This window comes from Adelges cooleyi, unplaced genomic scaffold, assembly GCF_023614345.1.
Source record: "Adelges cooleyi isolate 19-005CV unplaced genomic scaffold, UGA_ACOO_1.1 ACOO_flye_CR_arks_rails_tigmint_CR_PRNA_108, whole genome shotgun sequence".
NCBI classification, from domain to species: Eukaryota; Metazoa; Arthropoda; class Insecta; order Hemiptera; family Adelgidae; genus Adelges; species Adelges cooleyi.
In genome coordinates this window covers 2,355,546-2,369,737 of record NW_026095761.1, presented here as the reverse complement: position 1 = coordinate 2,369,737, position 14,192 = coordinate 2,355,546, and the positions used below count along the sequence as shown (strand labels likewise).

The window sequence follows — 14,192 nt, the reverse complement described above, 5'->3', positions numbered from 1 at the left end:
GTACTTTTTAAATAATCAGTAAAATTTCTAGTTATAAATTTTAAATATTTTGGTTCAACGATATTGTTTGACTAGATATATTATAATATAATTACTCTTATAATAACAATTATTGAAATAAACAATATAATTACCTAACAATAAATATTTATTTAACAGTATAATTTATTCTAAAATATTATTTCTAATAACTTTTACAGAAACAAAGATTTATTTTGGAAAACATGTCGTCAAGCTTAACAATCTAAAAAAGGCTAAAAATACCCAGGAATCAGGATGGGTACAAATCGGAATAAAATAATATAAACCCAATGGTTTTATAATTACTTTATACACTTAAGTAATAATAATAATTGATAAGTTCAAAAAACATTAAAACAGTTATTTGAAACAATTTGTTTTTTAATAACCTAAAGATAAAAATCATCTAGTTAACGTCAAATAAGTATTTTTATACTATTAACGAGTATAATTACTATATGATAGTGTATACCTATATAATTTATTTATTTTTCCTTATGCTATCCATAAACACAAGAAACAGTTACCACTACCCTTAAATTTTACTTTTAAAAAAAGTTTGCAAGAAATAGGACACTTAAATATAAAAAAAACAAAAAAAATTATTTTTTCAAAAGATTTATCGTTAACATAAATTACAAGTAAAAAAAAAAAACACATTTAATGACACCTATACAGTTCGAAATAGAATAAATTATAGATAAAAATAATCGTAACAAGACATAAAATATAAAAACTAATAAATATTTTTTGCGTTTAACGATTTTGGCCGAATAAAAGTAACATAGCGGAGATTACAAGATAAGACCTAGTCCGATTACATTTATTACGTCCTACTATGATTAGTAAAAATTACAATATTCATAAATGATCATCTTACTAAACCACAATAGGATAACATGGGTCGAGTAACTTAATAAATAAATGACGATAGATGATAGCTAAATGTTAAGCAATTCCTTTTTTTTTCTTTATGCATATTATACTACACTTACTTAAATATAATTATCTATAATGCTTTTCACAGAAAACCGTCATCGAGTATGGATTTTATGGCGTCCATATTACAACTGGTAGATCTGTCGCTGACGGTCGATACCTCTGACGATGCTAATCTTTCGAGCCACGCTTCACGATTAGCGTGGAATTGTCGAATAGATGTTAAGCACTGTGAGTACCTGGGCAAATTGTAACGTTTCTCATAAACCCGTGCTAACCCTTGAAGATCGTACAATATTCCCGTGTATTGGTTACCGAAACTAGTTTCATCTAGATAACAAAAAAACCGTCATTAACAGTAGCTTATCGTGGAAAAAATAACAAAAAAATACCCATCGACTTACAAATGGCTTTTGATCGCAAGTAGAGGTGTTCGGCTTCTAGATAATTTTCCAATTGGTAAGTATACAAACTAGCGAGGTGGCCTAACGACAGGGCCACTTCGGGATTGTCTCTGCCCAATATGGATTCTTTGATCGCTATAGCCCTTTTGTGCATTTCTTCAGAGAGCTGTAAAAAATTATAATTGTACATAAAATACAATAAATAGGTATGCGTTTTCATTAAAAAGTAAGATTTCGATTTGAATACTTTTTAAATCGAATTTTTTGCATAATCAAAGAATTTTATTGTCAGGCCATATTTTAAAGTTCAATAATTAACAGAATTTAAAATCTGGTACTATGGAGATCCACTTACGTATTAAATTTAATTTATATTTAAGTAGACTTTAACTTGTCATGGAAAAATGAAAACAGAATTCACAAAAATTGCATAGAGGTAATAATTGTGGATTTTTTACCATAAATACATTTTTTATTACTTGAAATTTGGCTTAACGGACTATTAACATATACACTATACCATATTGATTGTCACCAGACTGCCACCTTATCCTCTCAGCCGTTCGTCCTGATTTTTAATATTATTTTTATTAAATAGCAAGTATAAATGATTGCTAATAGAAAAAAAAAGGATAAATTCAAAACATAATAGATAAAACTAAAATAATTGTCATTTCACCATTTTTTTTCTTCAAATTTCGCCTAAATTTTATACCCATATAACAAATATAACCATATACATGTCCTTTGAGCTAAAATTCAATTGTAGAGAAATTATAATAGATAATAGTTTATTAAAAAAAACTCACATTGTAATCTTCTTTAGTCTGATAAAGTCTGCCCAAATTACAATAATGTTTGGCTGTAAGAAGATTTGATTCTCCGACTGCTCTCAACGATGTGTTTAAAGCATTATTGTGAAGGGTCTCAGCTTCATTTAGCATATCTTGTTTTACTCGTCTCGAAATATCATTGTCTAATTCTAAATTTAGAAAAAATCACAAAAAATCGAATATTTTTCAATTGTGCACATTAGACTGGCCGTTAAAAAAAAAAAAAATAGTAAAGTTGACCTCAAAAAATAAACATCCTGAAAGTTTCAACGCTTTACCTCAATATTATCGAGTACCGGTGAATTGTTTTTGTTTTTTCATAAAATACTATTTCAATGAGATAGACCTCGATTTTTGTGACAGTAAAAAAAAAAAAATAAAGTTACAGGTCTTAATAATGGATCATTCCACATTTTTCACTCGCTTATCATTTTTTTACAGACTTATGTCTGGGTTACATTTTTTTAACTGCCAGTCTAGTGTACATTTTTTTAAATTTAAATTTTACATATACAGTTTACCGAGATCAATTATTGACAATGCTTTTTCTTCCAAAATTAGAGCCTTTACTCGGCCAGCGTTTACTACCAACATATGATCGTCTGGCAAACCGATAACCTCCATAATATAAATGCCTTGCAACACGCAACACCTGAAATGACAATTTTTTTTTTTTTTTAGTATAATAACTTATGGTATATGTAGAATATAGTTTATTTATATTACATAGCTTCTTCAAAATCACACGTTTCATAATCACAAACGTAACGAGCATACGCATAGTCGACAAAAACTGTTGCTGTTTGCAAGTTGAAATAACCAAACAAGTTTCTTCGACAGTCTAGCGCCATCTGAAATTTTAGAACTCAAACAGCTGTAATAACTATTGACTAAAATGAAATACTAGTGTTTTTTTGCTTTACATAGTAACTGTCTATACTGGTTTTAGCCAAATCAGCCCTCAACGTGTAGCAGGCTTCATTGAGTAGCATATCAACGCAAATATACTGCTCGATGTAACCGTCGATCTTGTGAACTTCCTGGATCAATTCTTTAGCCGTGTTCAACTTGTTTGCGGCAGAGCAAACCCGTATGGCATGACTGATAACTTGAAGTTTCAGCACTTCGCTGCTCCTCTCTGTGAGTCCATAAACAGCTTTGACTGCCCACAACCAAGCCTGGAAATCAGATATAGAAAATAAAATACACTCACATCGCGTATTAATTACACAATTTTAACCTCTCCAAACTCCATTAGTTGATAATAGTACTGTGAGACAGCAACATAAGAATAAGCGATACACAATTTTTTTTTATCACTGTTTTCAACGATGTCAATCATAATCAAAATATGTTGTAGCACTTCTTTGGCTTCGTCCAAATCGTAGAAATTCGATGTCACCAGTAACCATCTAAGAAAGAACAAAACAATTATTACTAAAAACTAACATTTGTTTAAAACAAAATAGTCTAATAATAATAATAATAATAACTTGGTCAGGCATTGTAGAGTCTTAGTCAACACCAAAGTTTGGCTAGAGCAATCCCAGTTTTTAGAAATCAATTCATATGTGCAGGACAAAACAAGAGCACTCTCTTTAAACCAACCGCTATCGCCGAGAAATATACCTGGAATATAATCGAGTATTAAAACAGTTGCCATCCATAAATCAAAAGTACAATTCACAGCAATACAGACCGAGTTGAAGGCCTTGATCAATATGATGCAAACAGTTTGCACTTTCTTGTTCGACATTGTCACTTATCCATTGCATAGCAAACTTCATAGGAAATTCAAAGCCTTTTTTTTGTATACAAATCTAAATGAAACATATTACAAACATATTAAACGGTTGATACAGTTTTAAAAATATTATAAATAGTGGTTTGTTAACAACTCGTTTATAAACATTATCAAACTAACTTTTATTATGCAGTCCTGTACATAAGTTAAACAATTTGTTACAGGTTAAAGCCAAATAAAATATTATGTAAAATTATAAATAAAAAATAATTTGGTCAGCTAAATAAAAATATATACACTATTGAATATTCATTATTATTGTTTAAAAATACAATTTTAGTGAAAAATAATTAAATTTAGGTAAGTAATTTCAAAGATAAATACAGGTACTAAATCTTAGGTGAAAAAAATAGGTGTTTATATATTTTAAACATTATTCAACAATTATAAGTCAACACATTTTTATAAAGCTCTTAAAAAGAAAGTTTAAAAAAAAAAACGTATACAACTTTTATATCTTGAAACACATTAGCTAGTAAATTAACATACAATTACCTGAAATATTGTATAGAGTCGACATCTATGAGCAGTATCCTTAAGTAATTTGAAAAACAAATTTAAATCAAAATGATTACAGAAATTAAGTTTGTCTTTAAATTTCGTCTGAAAAAAAAAAAATTATAAATAAAATAAAAAGTTTGACATGAAAAGATTGTTTGCAAGACGACGAAAACTTAAAGTAGGCGCGCTACTTTAGTATCGCAATTTAGTGTAGTTTTCGGGCTGGGGGGCCGAGGCTAAAATAACTTGACATAGGTAATAAAAATTCAAAATTTGCCTAAAGACTTTTCAATTTTCGGCACCTGAACTTTTAAGAGTTTTAAAAAGATTTCATTGATAAAGTTTTCTAAATGAGAAGACAAAAAGGTAAAATGTTTGTATGATACGAGCAGAGGAGGACTCTGGGAGATAATATCTTCTTGGGCCAATACAAAATGATAAGAATATAGGTCAGTAACTTGTATGTTGTATAAATGCAGGTACTACTTTATAACTGAATACATATATTTTAATATATGTATCTCAACTTTTTTTTAATAGGCCATCATTTTGTTTGCCATCAATATTATATGTTGCCGTCGATACGCCACAGATTTATAAACAATCTTAAAAATGATTTTGAACATGTTATTTTGTTATTTTTTCTAATAATCTTTATAATAACCATACATGGTTAATTCATACAGCAATTATACAGTAGGCAAATTATTATTGAGCTAATAAAAATTGAAATAATAAATAAGATCATAATTTATAGTTAATTAAATTCTATCACAGGAATAAACTGTTTTTGACAATAAATTTATGACCTATTTATTTATTTTAACAATTTGCAAAACTATCAAACATACTTGTTTGTGTCTGATATCATTTCGATTCAGCACCGTTACGCGTGGAGGGAACAAGGTCCTTGGTGGGTATGGATTGGTCGGTTGAACAAGTGCACGGCCTCGATGAACTGTTACTAAATTTTCATTAGGAGATCTATAGCTAACTAAGCCATTTAGATCAAAGTCGTCCTTTACTCCCAAAACCTTTGCACAAACAATTCTTCATTATAGTAACATACACTGGTACACTAGTTTAAATTAAAATACAAAAGTAATACAAATTTACCTTCCAAACAACTTGTAGTGTTATATACGGTGAGCAACTGTTCAAAACATTGTGTAAATCATCTTCATTCATAGAAGCACATAGTTTGTGTAATGACAAGTCAAACAATGAATTCGAACAAAGTTGATTCATAACTGACTAAATAACAGAAAAAAAAAAATTATGAAAATTTTTCACAATTACACAATTTGACGACAAACCTTATAAATTATATTAATTTATAAATTTACCTAGTAAATAGAAATTTGTATGGGTATAGGTGATATTCGGCTGTTAAGTTAATATAACACAGGTCACATAATATCAAACAACGAGACTCGAATTAAAAAGGACGAAAAGTATCGATGGCGAAATCTTTTCAACTATTGCTAGTGTTATTATTATTATGTATTAATTAAATCTTAATAACAATGTAAAACGTAATTGTCACTAAGATTATTTCACGATGAAGTCTGAAGACGAGTGACGACAGACTTCATCTATGACTAATGACTATCACTATACACTCTTCGTCTTGTTGTTTGCCTAATGCTTATCACTTAAATACTGTCCGATTGTTCGACTGAGCTGAGCCTTGAGAAATGGGACATTTCTTCATTTATTGATCCATCAGCAACCGACCAACCAATCGAGCAAGGTGCAAAACAAAATCCATACACATTACACCTGCTGTGTCGACTGCTGTCTACCGGAATTATTCCACAGCTGCAGATCGTCCAGGTTGTGATCAAAAACAAATAGGTATGTCTGCAAATGGAGTTTGCAATTTTTCCAATATGGTAGACGATGTTCTCTGTTCAGTAATACACGGCCGCCAGGGACACCAGCAGCCATGTTTTGGTTATCAAGCGTTGCTGATATACCTGTTTGCTTTCTTTTTTTTTTTTATCAATTCATGCTGACAATAATAATTGATAATAATAGTAGATTAATATTTTGTCTTCCAATTTCCAACTCTCAAGAGATAAAAACCATAGACATAATATTATTATTATAATAGTCTATGATAAAAATTAAAAACAATATACTATATTTCATCACATTCTATTTTGTAGCAATTATTGTTAGCCGTTGTTCAATATTATGTAATTTTAACATGTTTTAATTTGTTTTTGATAAAAAAAAAATTATAAAAACCTTGAACCTAATGAATGACCCGAGAAATGGAATCGTTGAGTATTAAAAATGTGATATTTTCTTTAATTTCAATCATCGTGTTGATTTTATCAATTTTATTTTTGTACGAACCTACACAAGACGCGTTGTGTAGTTATGCTATTTTCCAACGATTCTTAACTCACACTCCTTCGGTGTGTTCTTTGTTTGACACGGCTCGGTTGAGTAGGTACAACGGGGTCGACGGTGGCAAAATATATTTGTCCTTCTTAGGCATAGTGTTTGATGTTACAATGGGCAGAAAATTCTACGGACCCGGTGGTTCTTACCATTCATTTGCCGGTATTTAAATTTTAAACAATTCAAAACATCAGTCTAAAATCAGAAGGGACGTATCGTTTACATGATTTTTGTTTTTGTTTAATTTATATTGTGATTAAAATTGGAAGGATTATTTATTTAAACAATTTTAAGATGAATATATCTTACATGCATTCAAATGTGTGAGATTTGTCCCTCTTATTCTGGACTGACAATATTTTATCAAACTAAAATGAAATGTATCAACATTTCACTTTTTAATTTGCAATTTATAAAAAAGAAAAACATGATATATATTAATGTCGTTAACACATTTAAGGTCGTGATGCTAGCCGCTCGTACATAACAGGATTATTTGACAAAGAACATATAACTGACCACGTACTTGATATGAAACCCGATGATTTTATTGCATTAGATACGTGGACGTCTACTTATAAAAAAAAATATTCAGAAATTGGTAACTATAATTTCATAATAAATCAGATCTTTTCAGATTATACATATATATTTTTTTATTATATCATTTAAAAAAGGTAAACTCGTTGGCCGTTATTACGATTCATCTGGCAAAGAAACCGACTACAATAAGTTGTTACAAGAAAAGATTAAGTTGGCTAAAGATGCTAAACAGGCGGAAAAACAAAAAATGAATATTTACCCAAATTGTAATCTGGAATATAGTAATGAAACAAAAATGAGCAAAGTATGGTGTACTACATTGAGGTGAGATAAATCATAAATATATTAAAATATAATTTTAAATCAATTTAAATTTTACTGAATAATCGTTTATTCTAGTGGCGGAGTAAAAAGAAATTGGACTGGAGTACCTCGTAAATTTCAAACAATCAGCACTAACGGAAAGTTAACAGTACGCTGTGCTTGTGTACAATTAGAAAAATTAAGTAATAATGAATTATCTCATATTGCCCAATATGAAAATTGTGATAGTAATTCAACAACTTGTTTTGTCAAAGTTGATTAATTAGTTTAAGCTATTTTGGTAAATTTTACAAAAAAAAATTGGATTATAACATGGTCGAAGAATTAGTAAACTATGCTAATATTAGAAAGAAAAATATAAATTAGTTTTTTTATATTATACAAAAGTAACTACTTAAATTTTATGTTTTTTAATTATCATTTGTTTGCCAGAATATTAATTACTCATTAAGTATTATTTGAATATTTTGAAAATACAACAAATATGTATAATATTTATAAAATGTTCACACAAAATATTGTAAATAATATTTGTAGGGCATTAAATTTTTAGCCAAACAAATATATTAATTTTTTCTCGACTGCTGTTTTGGATGTAAACATTGTTTTAAAAAAAATTTGCTTGCACGATAAATATTTTTTTATTTATGTATATGTATATTTTTTAATGTTGAAGTATTGGTACAAATTAATATTTTTCTATTGTTAATAATTAAAGTTAAAATTATATGGTTATATCTTTTTAAATGTTTTATTTTAATAAGTAAGTTATTGCTTATTTTTTACTAGGTATGTACTATACATTTTTTTTATGTACACAAAAACTATTTTTTTCGAATTGTTATGTTATTTTACATTTATAAAATCTTAATTTTACCCTTGTCTGAACAGTGTTATTCAAAATGTATATTAAAAAAAAAAAATGTATTTCAATATTTGTATGTACTCTACTAATATTTAAAATATGTACTTAAACTACTTGTATTTCGTATTTAAAATTGGTTTCTAATATATTTATCGATTAAAGAATGAACAACAATAAATGTTTTTATTTTTTTTCTGTTATAAAGATGACTTTTTTCCTACTAAAATTTGTCTAATAATTTTGTATTTTAAATAATATGTTGTCATACTATTTTGTAATTTAGTTTAAAAAAATACCTAGTATTATTATCCCCACATATTTTGCGCTTAAGGATTTTTTTTTGTATTTTTACCTGTTTCATTTGGATTTTAACATTGACAAAGTCTATTCTGTGAATATATAGAATTATGGGTCTAGTCTGTGGGTTTGAAGTGTGATTAGTCACTATAGCGATTTATGTTCTCTGTCGTGTCACACCATATGGCATATCGCATCAGGTCTGACGCATGATATCTAAAAAATAAAGAATAATGTACTTCAATATTTTTATGTACCTACTCTACTAATATTTAAAATATGCACTTTAAATACTTGTATTTTTTAAATTAAAAATTGGTTTCTAATATATATAATATACATATATATCTTTATTCTTAATTCAATTACTATACTAATGTATTATTAGTATTTAAACACATTTTTCTAATTATCTTTCACAATTTAGGTGATTTTTAATTATAATTGAAATTGTCAGTAAGAAAAATAATATAATAAAATCTGCTTGTGTTGAAAATTGTTTCATGAAAGAATACCAATAATTAATTTAAATAAGAACAATCAACAGTTATTTGATTATTAAAGCATGGTTTTTTAAAATTTAAAATTGTTTTATGTGTGTGGGGGGGGGAAGGCAATTCATAATTTTATCATAGACCTTTTACCAGGTAAATGGTCTATGAATTTTATACACGGAGAACAAATTCTTATCAATTATCGAACGGGTTGACTGTTCGTTGATAAGAGACGAACAGATTATATTTTACGTTCCTACCTATTATTTATTATTGTAAAATTAACATTCAACGTCTTGACAGTTGTCTTTGAACACTGGCAGCTGCCTTGAGAGTTGAGAGATTAGTGCCTACTCGCTAGTCAGGTAGTCGCTACTAGTTTCAGTTCGTCGCGGTCTGCAAATTACCCGCAGAGCAACACGATTTGATTTTTACAATATGGAAAAAAAATGAAACGAAATCCAGCCTGGAATATATTTTTTTCAATAATGACTTTTAGTAATTTATTACAGTAAACTAATTTGTGATCGTATTACTTTTCTAAAATTAGTTTTAATTTTTTCACCTTAGTCAATAAAATTTTTGTTTTCCACAATTTATTATTAAAATATTGCATTATTTAATTTTAATTTTTACTTTAAAACTTACCGACTTTCACTTCAAACTTTACATTTCCAAGTAATACCCGTGTAAGTAATTTTTTTCTATACATTTTTTTAAAAATTTATTGGCCGAGTATACTGAGACGACGGTACATGAAGTGACCAATATTGTAGATTTATATTAATAGTGTAGACGGATAACGCACGTAAACTAGTTTATAGCTCAATTCTCAATTGAAAATCCATTATTAGATTTGAAAATTGTTTTAATATGATAAAATACAGAATTTGCGGGTAAATAGTAGCGTTACCTGCCGTTGTGTTAGTGTTGGCCAGCTGTGGTGTAGCGTCATAGGAGACGGCAAGACAATGTCTACTCACTTTTATTTAAATTAAACCACACATATCTGTTTACAAATTGAAGGAGTTATTTGAATGGAAGATTTGTTCGCGGTTCTTAGTTTGATTCATTAGGCTAGCTGACATTCAAGTTTTGCAGAACACGTTAGGCGCGATTACAAAGACGTATAATTGGGTAACAACTAGTTTTTAACAGCTTGTTTTTCAACATATGTGATAAGCAGATGTATACTATTGTATTTTGTATTTTTAAAAAAACATTAATGTATTCTATAACTAAATACTTTGTTGAATTTACAATTTTTTTTTAATGTTTTATGCAGAAGACTGTTTGTGTTAGAAAATGTGGTCAAAAATTTACCGAGCATCGGTAAACCACGGACTAGTCCGAGGCATGGCAATTTACTCGGTCACCTGGCCGGCTAGCAGTATAATACAACAGACATTGGACCCATCATGGAACAAAGAAATTGATTTCAAACGAGCAGCTAAATTTGGCCTGTACGGTACATTATTCGTAGTACCGACTTTGTATGGTTGGATGAGATTTGCTGGTTTTATATGGCCTTCACAAACAATTACCGGCAACATAACAAAGGTACACTATATTAAGCTTGTTTGTATTTTTATGTATATTGTAAGCTAATGATTAAACGTTTTCTTCAATAGATGAATTAAGCAGTAGATATTTATAATTTATGCACGTTGCTTGACATTGCTGCTCTTATTTGAAGAATTTTTATTTTATTTTTCACATTTACCTAAAGTTTAAAGATTTGATGAAAACATTGTCGTTAAAAAGTAATATTTTGTATTAAACACTTTGATGCTTAGGGTATGATGTATGTCTAGGTTCCCAAACACCTTGCATTTAATATTACATAACTTGATGGGTATTTTTATGAAATGTCATTATATAATATATGACTAAACTCGATATGAACACTAACCCTTCAATATACACAATGTTGCACTGGTATCATTAACTTTAACAGAGTTTGCTTACAATAAACCAAACAAGAAGCCTTATTAATGCTGAATCAATTTTCACAATGTGTCACAAAAAATTTAATAATACAATCTAAAATGTAAATTAACATCGATTCTAATAATATTTTATTATTTCAGATGGTTTTTTTAATGCATTTTGTTTTTTTTATTTTACAGGCAGTCGTTGAGCAGTTTACCTATGGGCCGTTCGCTACGGCAAGCTTTTTTTTCTTTATGACTTTACTCGACGGGGGATCTGTCGAAGACGCCAAATTGGAAGTTCAAAAGAAGTTCTTTCCAACATGGAAGGTAAACAAACAAGCCTGACTCAATTATTATTTTTGATATGCCTGCTGTTGTCTTCTTTATGTAAAAAAAATTTCAAATTCAATACATTTGATAACTAATGAAAAATCTTACCTGATTTTTGTTTACAACTTTAGGTTGCTGTTACCGTGTGGCCACTTCTGCAATCTATAAACTATTGTGTCGTTCCTCCCAAAAACCGTTTGATTTTCGTCAGTTTTGCTAGCCTGGCGTGGACTGTGTTTTTAGCCTATATTAAATACGAAACAAGTAAAACACTGCCCGTAGCTGATAAAATCGAACAATGAATACTTGGAATTAATAACTTAATTAAGTGTAACGATAATTGTTGTTTGAACACGTGATAACTCAATTTTTAGAGTGCTTACCATGTTTTGTTTTATTGTTATTAGTTTTTTAACCGTTTTTAACTATTAGTATAACAGTATTGAATTGTTATATATTTTTTTTTTTTTATAATATATGAGATTATTGATTAATTGTTTTTGAAAATTGCTCTTATAATTAATTAAGAGCACCCAAAAAGCAGTTGGTTTAAAACTAGCTTATATATTATAATGTAATAGAATAAATTTATTTATCTTTTATTTATCGCTAGTCACAAAAGTCGCCTCTTTATTAAAATAATTAGTTAATTAGTTATAGTATAATATAAAACAATTTGTAAATAATTAATATACAGACACATTTTAATAGAATGTGTAAAGTAATAATTTTTATTTAATTTTTGCCGGGTTAACTAATGTGATTACTTGTTAAACAAATTAGTTGTTAAATTACTTTTTAGTCTGACTGATATGTATAACACTTCAATAAATCAGAAACCAAATCCAATTTTTTTTTTTATATATCATTTTATATTAAGTGTTCAATACCAAACCAAGCGTTTCCATTAAGATTAAGTTTAATGTAAACTGTTTTATTTTTTGAGTGAAGTATTATCAATATACTTATCTTTTTATTAATATTTTATTTTTATTTTGTATCAAACACATTCCATTAATTACACGGTATGATTTTATTTAGTATAATATGTTGATTAGGTTGTATTATATTATAATGTAATTCAAATATTTCACTATGTTGTTGTGATGATTTAAATTTATACAATCTAAAAATAGCATAGTTACCCTTGTTTTTTGCATAAATTATAATGTATAAAACAAATTGTTTTTAATTTTTTTTTTTTATGAAAATTCAAATATTTCCATTGTTCCGTAAATGTAATATTATAGACTCATTTTGTTGTAAACAAGATTTAAAATAGATCGATGACCACAATTACCATATTATGTTGACTGTTCAAAGTAAAGTGGTTATAATTATGTTTCTAGTCAAAATAAGTAATTGAAATTTTTGTGTTATGAAAATAAAAATGCTTTTAAATCAGTCTTCATAAATATATTTTTTTTTAATAACTACATAACGCTATTACTGCGTTATCATAATTATACGGAATACCAAATTATATTAAATATATACTAACTGATGATAAGCATATAATTTGGCTATATGTAATAATATCAATATACAGAGTGACTAAAGTGTCGGTTTAATAGATTTAGTATTTATGATAATCGGGGTGATTTTTTTATTTAGGTGAAGCAATAAATTAAAAAAAATATATTTAATTATTCCATTTATTTGTTTGATTTTATTATTGAAGACAAAAATTTGTTTGGTGTTTTTTAATTACTATTACAAATTATTTTATATTATTTAAATTCGTTTAGTAATTTCTATTTATTATTTGTATAGGAATTCCTAAACAATGGTAAGTAAGTACAATTATTTTAACTATCTGAGATTGAAAAAAAAGCACAATTTAACATATACGAATATTATAGTGTAAAACACATTTTTATTAATTACAAAAATAATAAATCGTCTTTTATTTATCGGGTTAAAAGTAATGTTAAGCAGGAATGAAACAAAAGTAATCTATTTTCGATTAAATTATCTATTATTTTTAATCTTATATACATTTTGTTCAATTCGATTTCAATACATTTTATGGTAAAAATCAAAATCAAATCAAATTCCAATTATTATTTTTGTAGATTTTTTTTTTTTAAACAATTAACACCGATAATAATTTACATTAAGAAGTCTTACTCGTGGTGTCGGTGTAGTATTGTAATCATATATGTATTGTACCTATAACATAATATTAGGTTGGTATATATTATACTACAACCGGTGTAATTCAAGTGCATGCGGTCGTTTGGTAAGGTCAAATATATTCAATCACGTTTGTCCTTCGTGTCACTACAACGATTATTACAGATAATATAATTGTTAAATATTTACAATGGCAATTCTCGAATAGTTACATATTATTTGATATGCTTTAAACGTTATAAGTTTTGGCGGGCATCGAATTCACGAGATAAACTTTTATTTTATAAAATAAAAAACTTCAGTTAAACTTGAGTTTTATAACTGTTGCTTTTTAAACAAGACAATCGTTACTACA

General features: G+C 27.7%; 3 protein-coding genes across 5 annotated transcripts; 2 read left to right on the top strand and 1 right to left on the bottom strand.

Moving 5' to 3' along the window:
• Positions 1 to 287: 287 nt before the first annotated feature.
• On the bottom strand, positions 288 to 6,331 carry LOC126846372 (amyloid protein-binding protein 2). Of its 2 annotated transcripts, none has more exons than XM_050585725.1 (13): positions 5,849 to 6,331; positions 5,619 to 5,756; positions 5,354 to 5,536; positions 4,497 to 4,604; positions 3,897 to 4,017; positions 3,691 to 3,826; positions 3,438 to 3,609; positions 3,121 to 3,375; positions 2,924 to 3,048; positions 2,719 to 2,849; positions 2,174 to 2,346; positions 1,365 to 1,530; positions 288 to 1,290 (listed from the first exon to the last, which is right to left on the bottom strand). In XM_050585725.1, exons 2-13 carry the CDS (start codon positions 5,748 to 5,750, stop codon positions 1,043 to 1,045), a joined length of 1,950 nt encoding a protein of 649 aa, XP_050441682.1. In that variant the 5' UTR covers positions 5,751 to 5,756; positions 5,849 to 6,331; the 3' UTR covers positions 288 to 1,042. The 2 variants fall into 2 exon arrangements, with proteins under 2 accessions (XP_050441682.1, XP_050441691.1); XM_050585734.1 differs by having other exon boundaries at positions 291 to 1,290; positions 2,174 to 2,340; positions 5,849 to 6,329.
• Positions 6,332 to 6,625: 294 nt separating this feature from the next.
• Positions 6,626 to 8,318, top strand: LOC126846598 (neuferricin). Its single transcript, XM_050586221.1, has 4 exons — positions 6,626 to 7,076; positions 7,375 to 7,515; positions 7,592 to 7,781; positions 7,857 to 8,318. Exons 1-4 carry the CDS (start codon positions 6,770 to 6,772, stop codon positions 8,041 to 8,043), a joined length of 825 nt encoding a protein of 274 aa, XP_050442178.1. The 5' UTR covers positions 6,626 to 6,769; the 3' UTR covers positions 8,044 to 8,318.
• A 1,366-nt stretch (positions 8,319 to 9,684) lies between these two features.
• LOC126846602 (mpv17-like protein) lies at positions 9,685 to 12,350 on the top strand. Of its 2 annotated transcripts, none has more exons than XM_050586237.1 (4): positions 9,685 to 10,126; positions 10,723 to 10,997; positions 11,567 to 11,698; positions 11,833 to 12,349. In XM_050586237.1, the coding sequence occupies exons 2-4, from the start codon at positions 10,743 to 10,745 to the stop codon at positions 12,001 to 12,003; spliced, it is 558 nt and encodes a 185-aa protein (XP_050442194.1). In that variant the 5' UTR covers positions 9,685 to 10,126; positions 10,723 to 10,742; the 3' UTR covers positions 12,004 to 12,349. The 2 variants fall into 2 exon arrangements, with proteins under 2 accessions (XP_050442194.1, XP_050442203.1); XM_050586246.1 differs by lacking the exon at positions 9,685 to 10,126 and adding an exon at positions 10,170 to 10,574 and having other exon boundaries at positions 11,833 to 12,350.
• Positions 12,351 to 14,192: the final 1,842 nt, after the last annotated feature.

Coding starts and splice junctions, on each gene's coding strand:
- LOC126846372 (XM_050585725.1), bottom strand. CDS start 5,750: ATGAATCAACTTTGTTCGAATTCATTGTTTGACTTGTCATTACACAAA. Junction 3,827..3,896: donor TGATCAAGGCCTTCAACTCG/GTCTGTATTGCT, acceptor ATTATATTCCAG/GTATATTTCTCGGCGATAGC. Junction 3,049..3,120: donor CCAGTATAGACAGTTACTAT/GTAAAGCAAAAA, acceptor CTAAAATTTCAG/ATGGCGCTAGACTGTCGAAG.
- LOC126846598 (XM_050586221.1), top strand. CDS start 6,770: ATGACCCGAGAAATGGAATCGTTGAGTATTAAAAATGTGATATTTTCT. Junction 7,077..7,374: donor TTCTTACCATTCATTTGCCG/GTATTTAAATTT, acceptor AACACATTTAAG/GTCGTGATGCTAGCCGCTCG. Junction 7,782..7,856: donor GTATGGTGTACTACATTGAG/GTGAGATAAATC, acceptor CGTTTATTCTAG/TGGCGGAGTAAAAAGAAATT.
- LOC126846602 (XM_050586246.1), top strand. CDS start 10,743: ATGTGGTCAAAAATTTACCGAGCATCGGTAAACCACGGACTAGTCCGA. Junction 10,998..11,566: donor TTACCGGCAACATAACAAAG/GTACACTATATT, acceptor TTTATTTTACAG/GCAGTCGTTGAGCAGTTTAC. Junction 11,699..11,832: donor AGTTCTTTCCAACATGGAAG/GTAAACAAACAA, acceptor TTACAACTTTAG/GTTGCTGTTACCGTGTGGCC.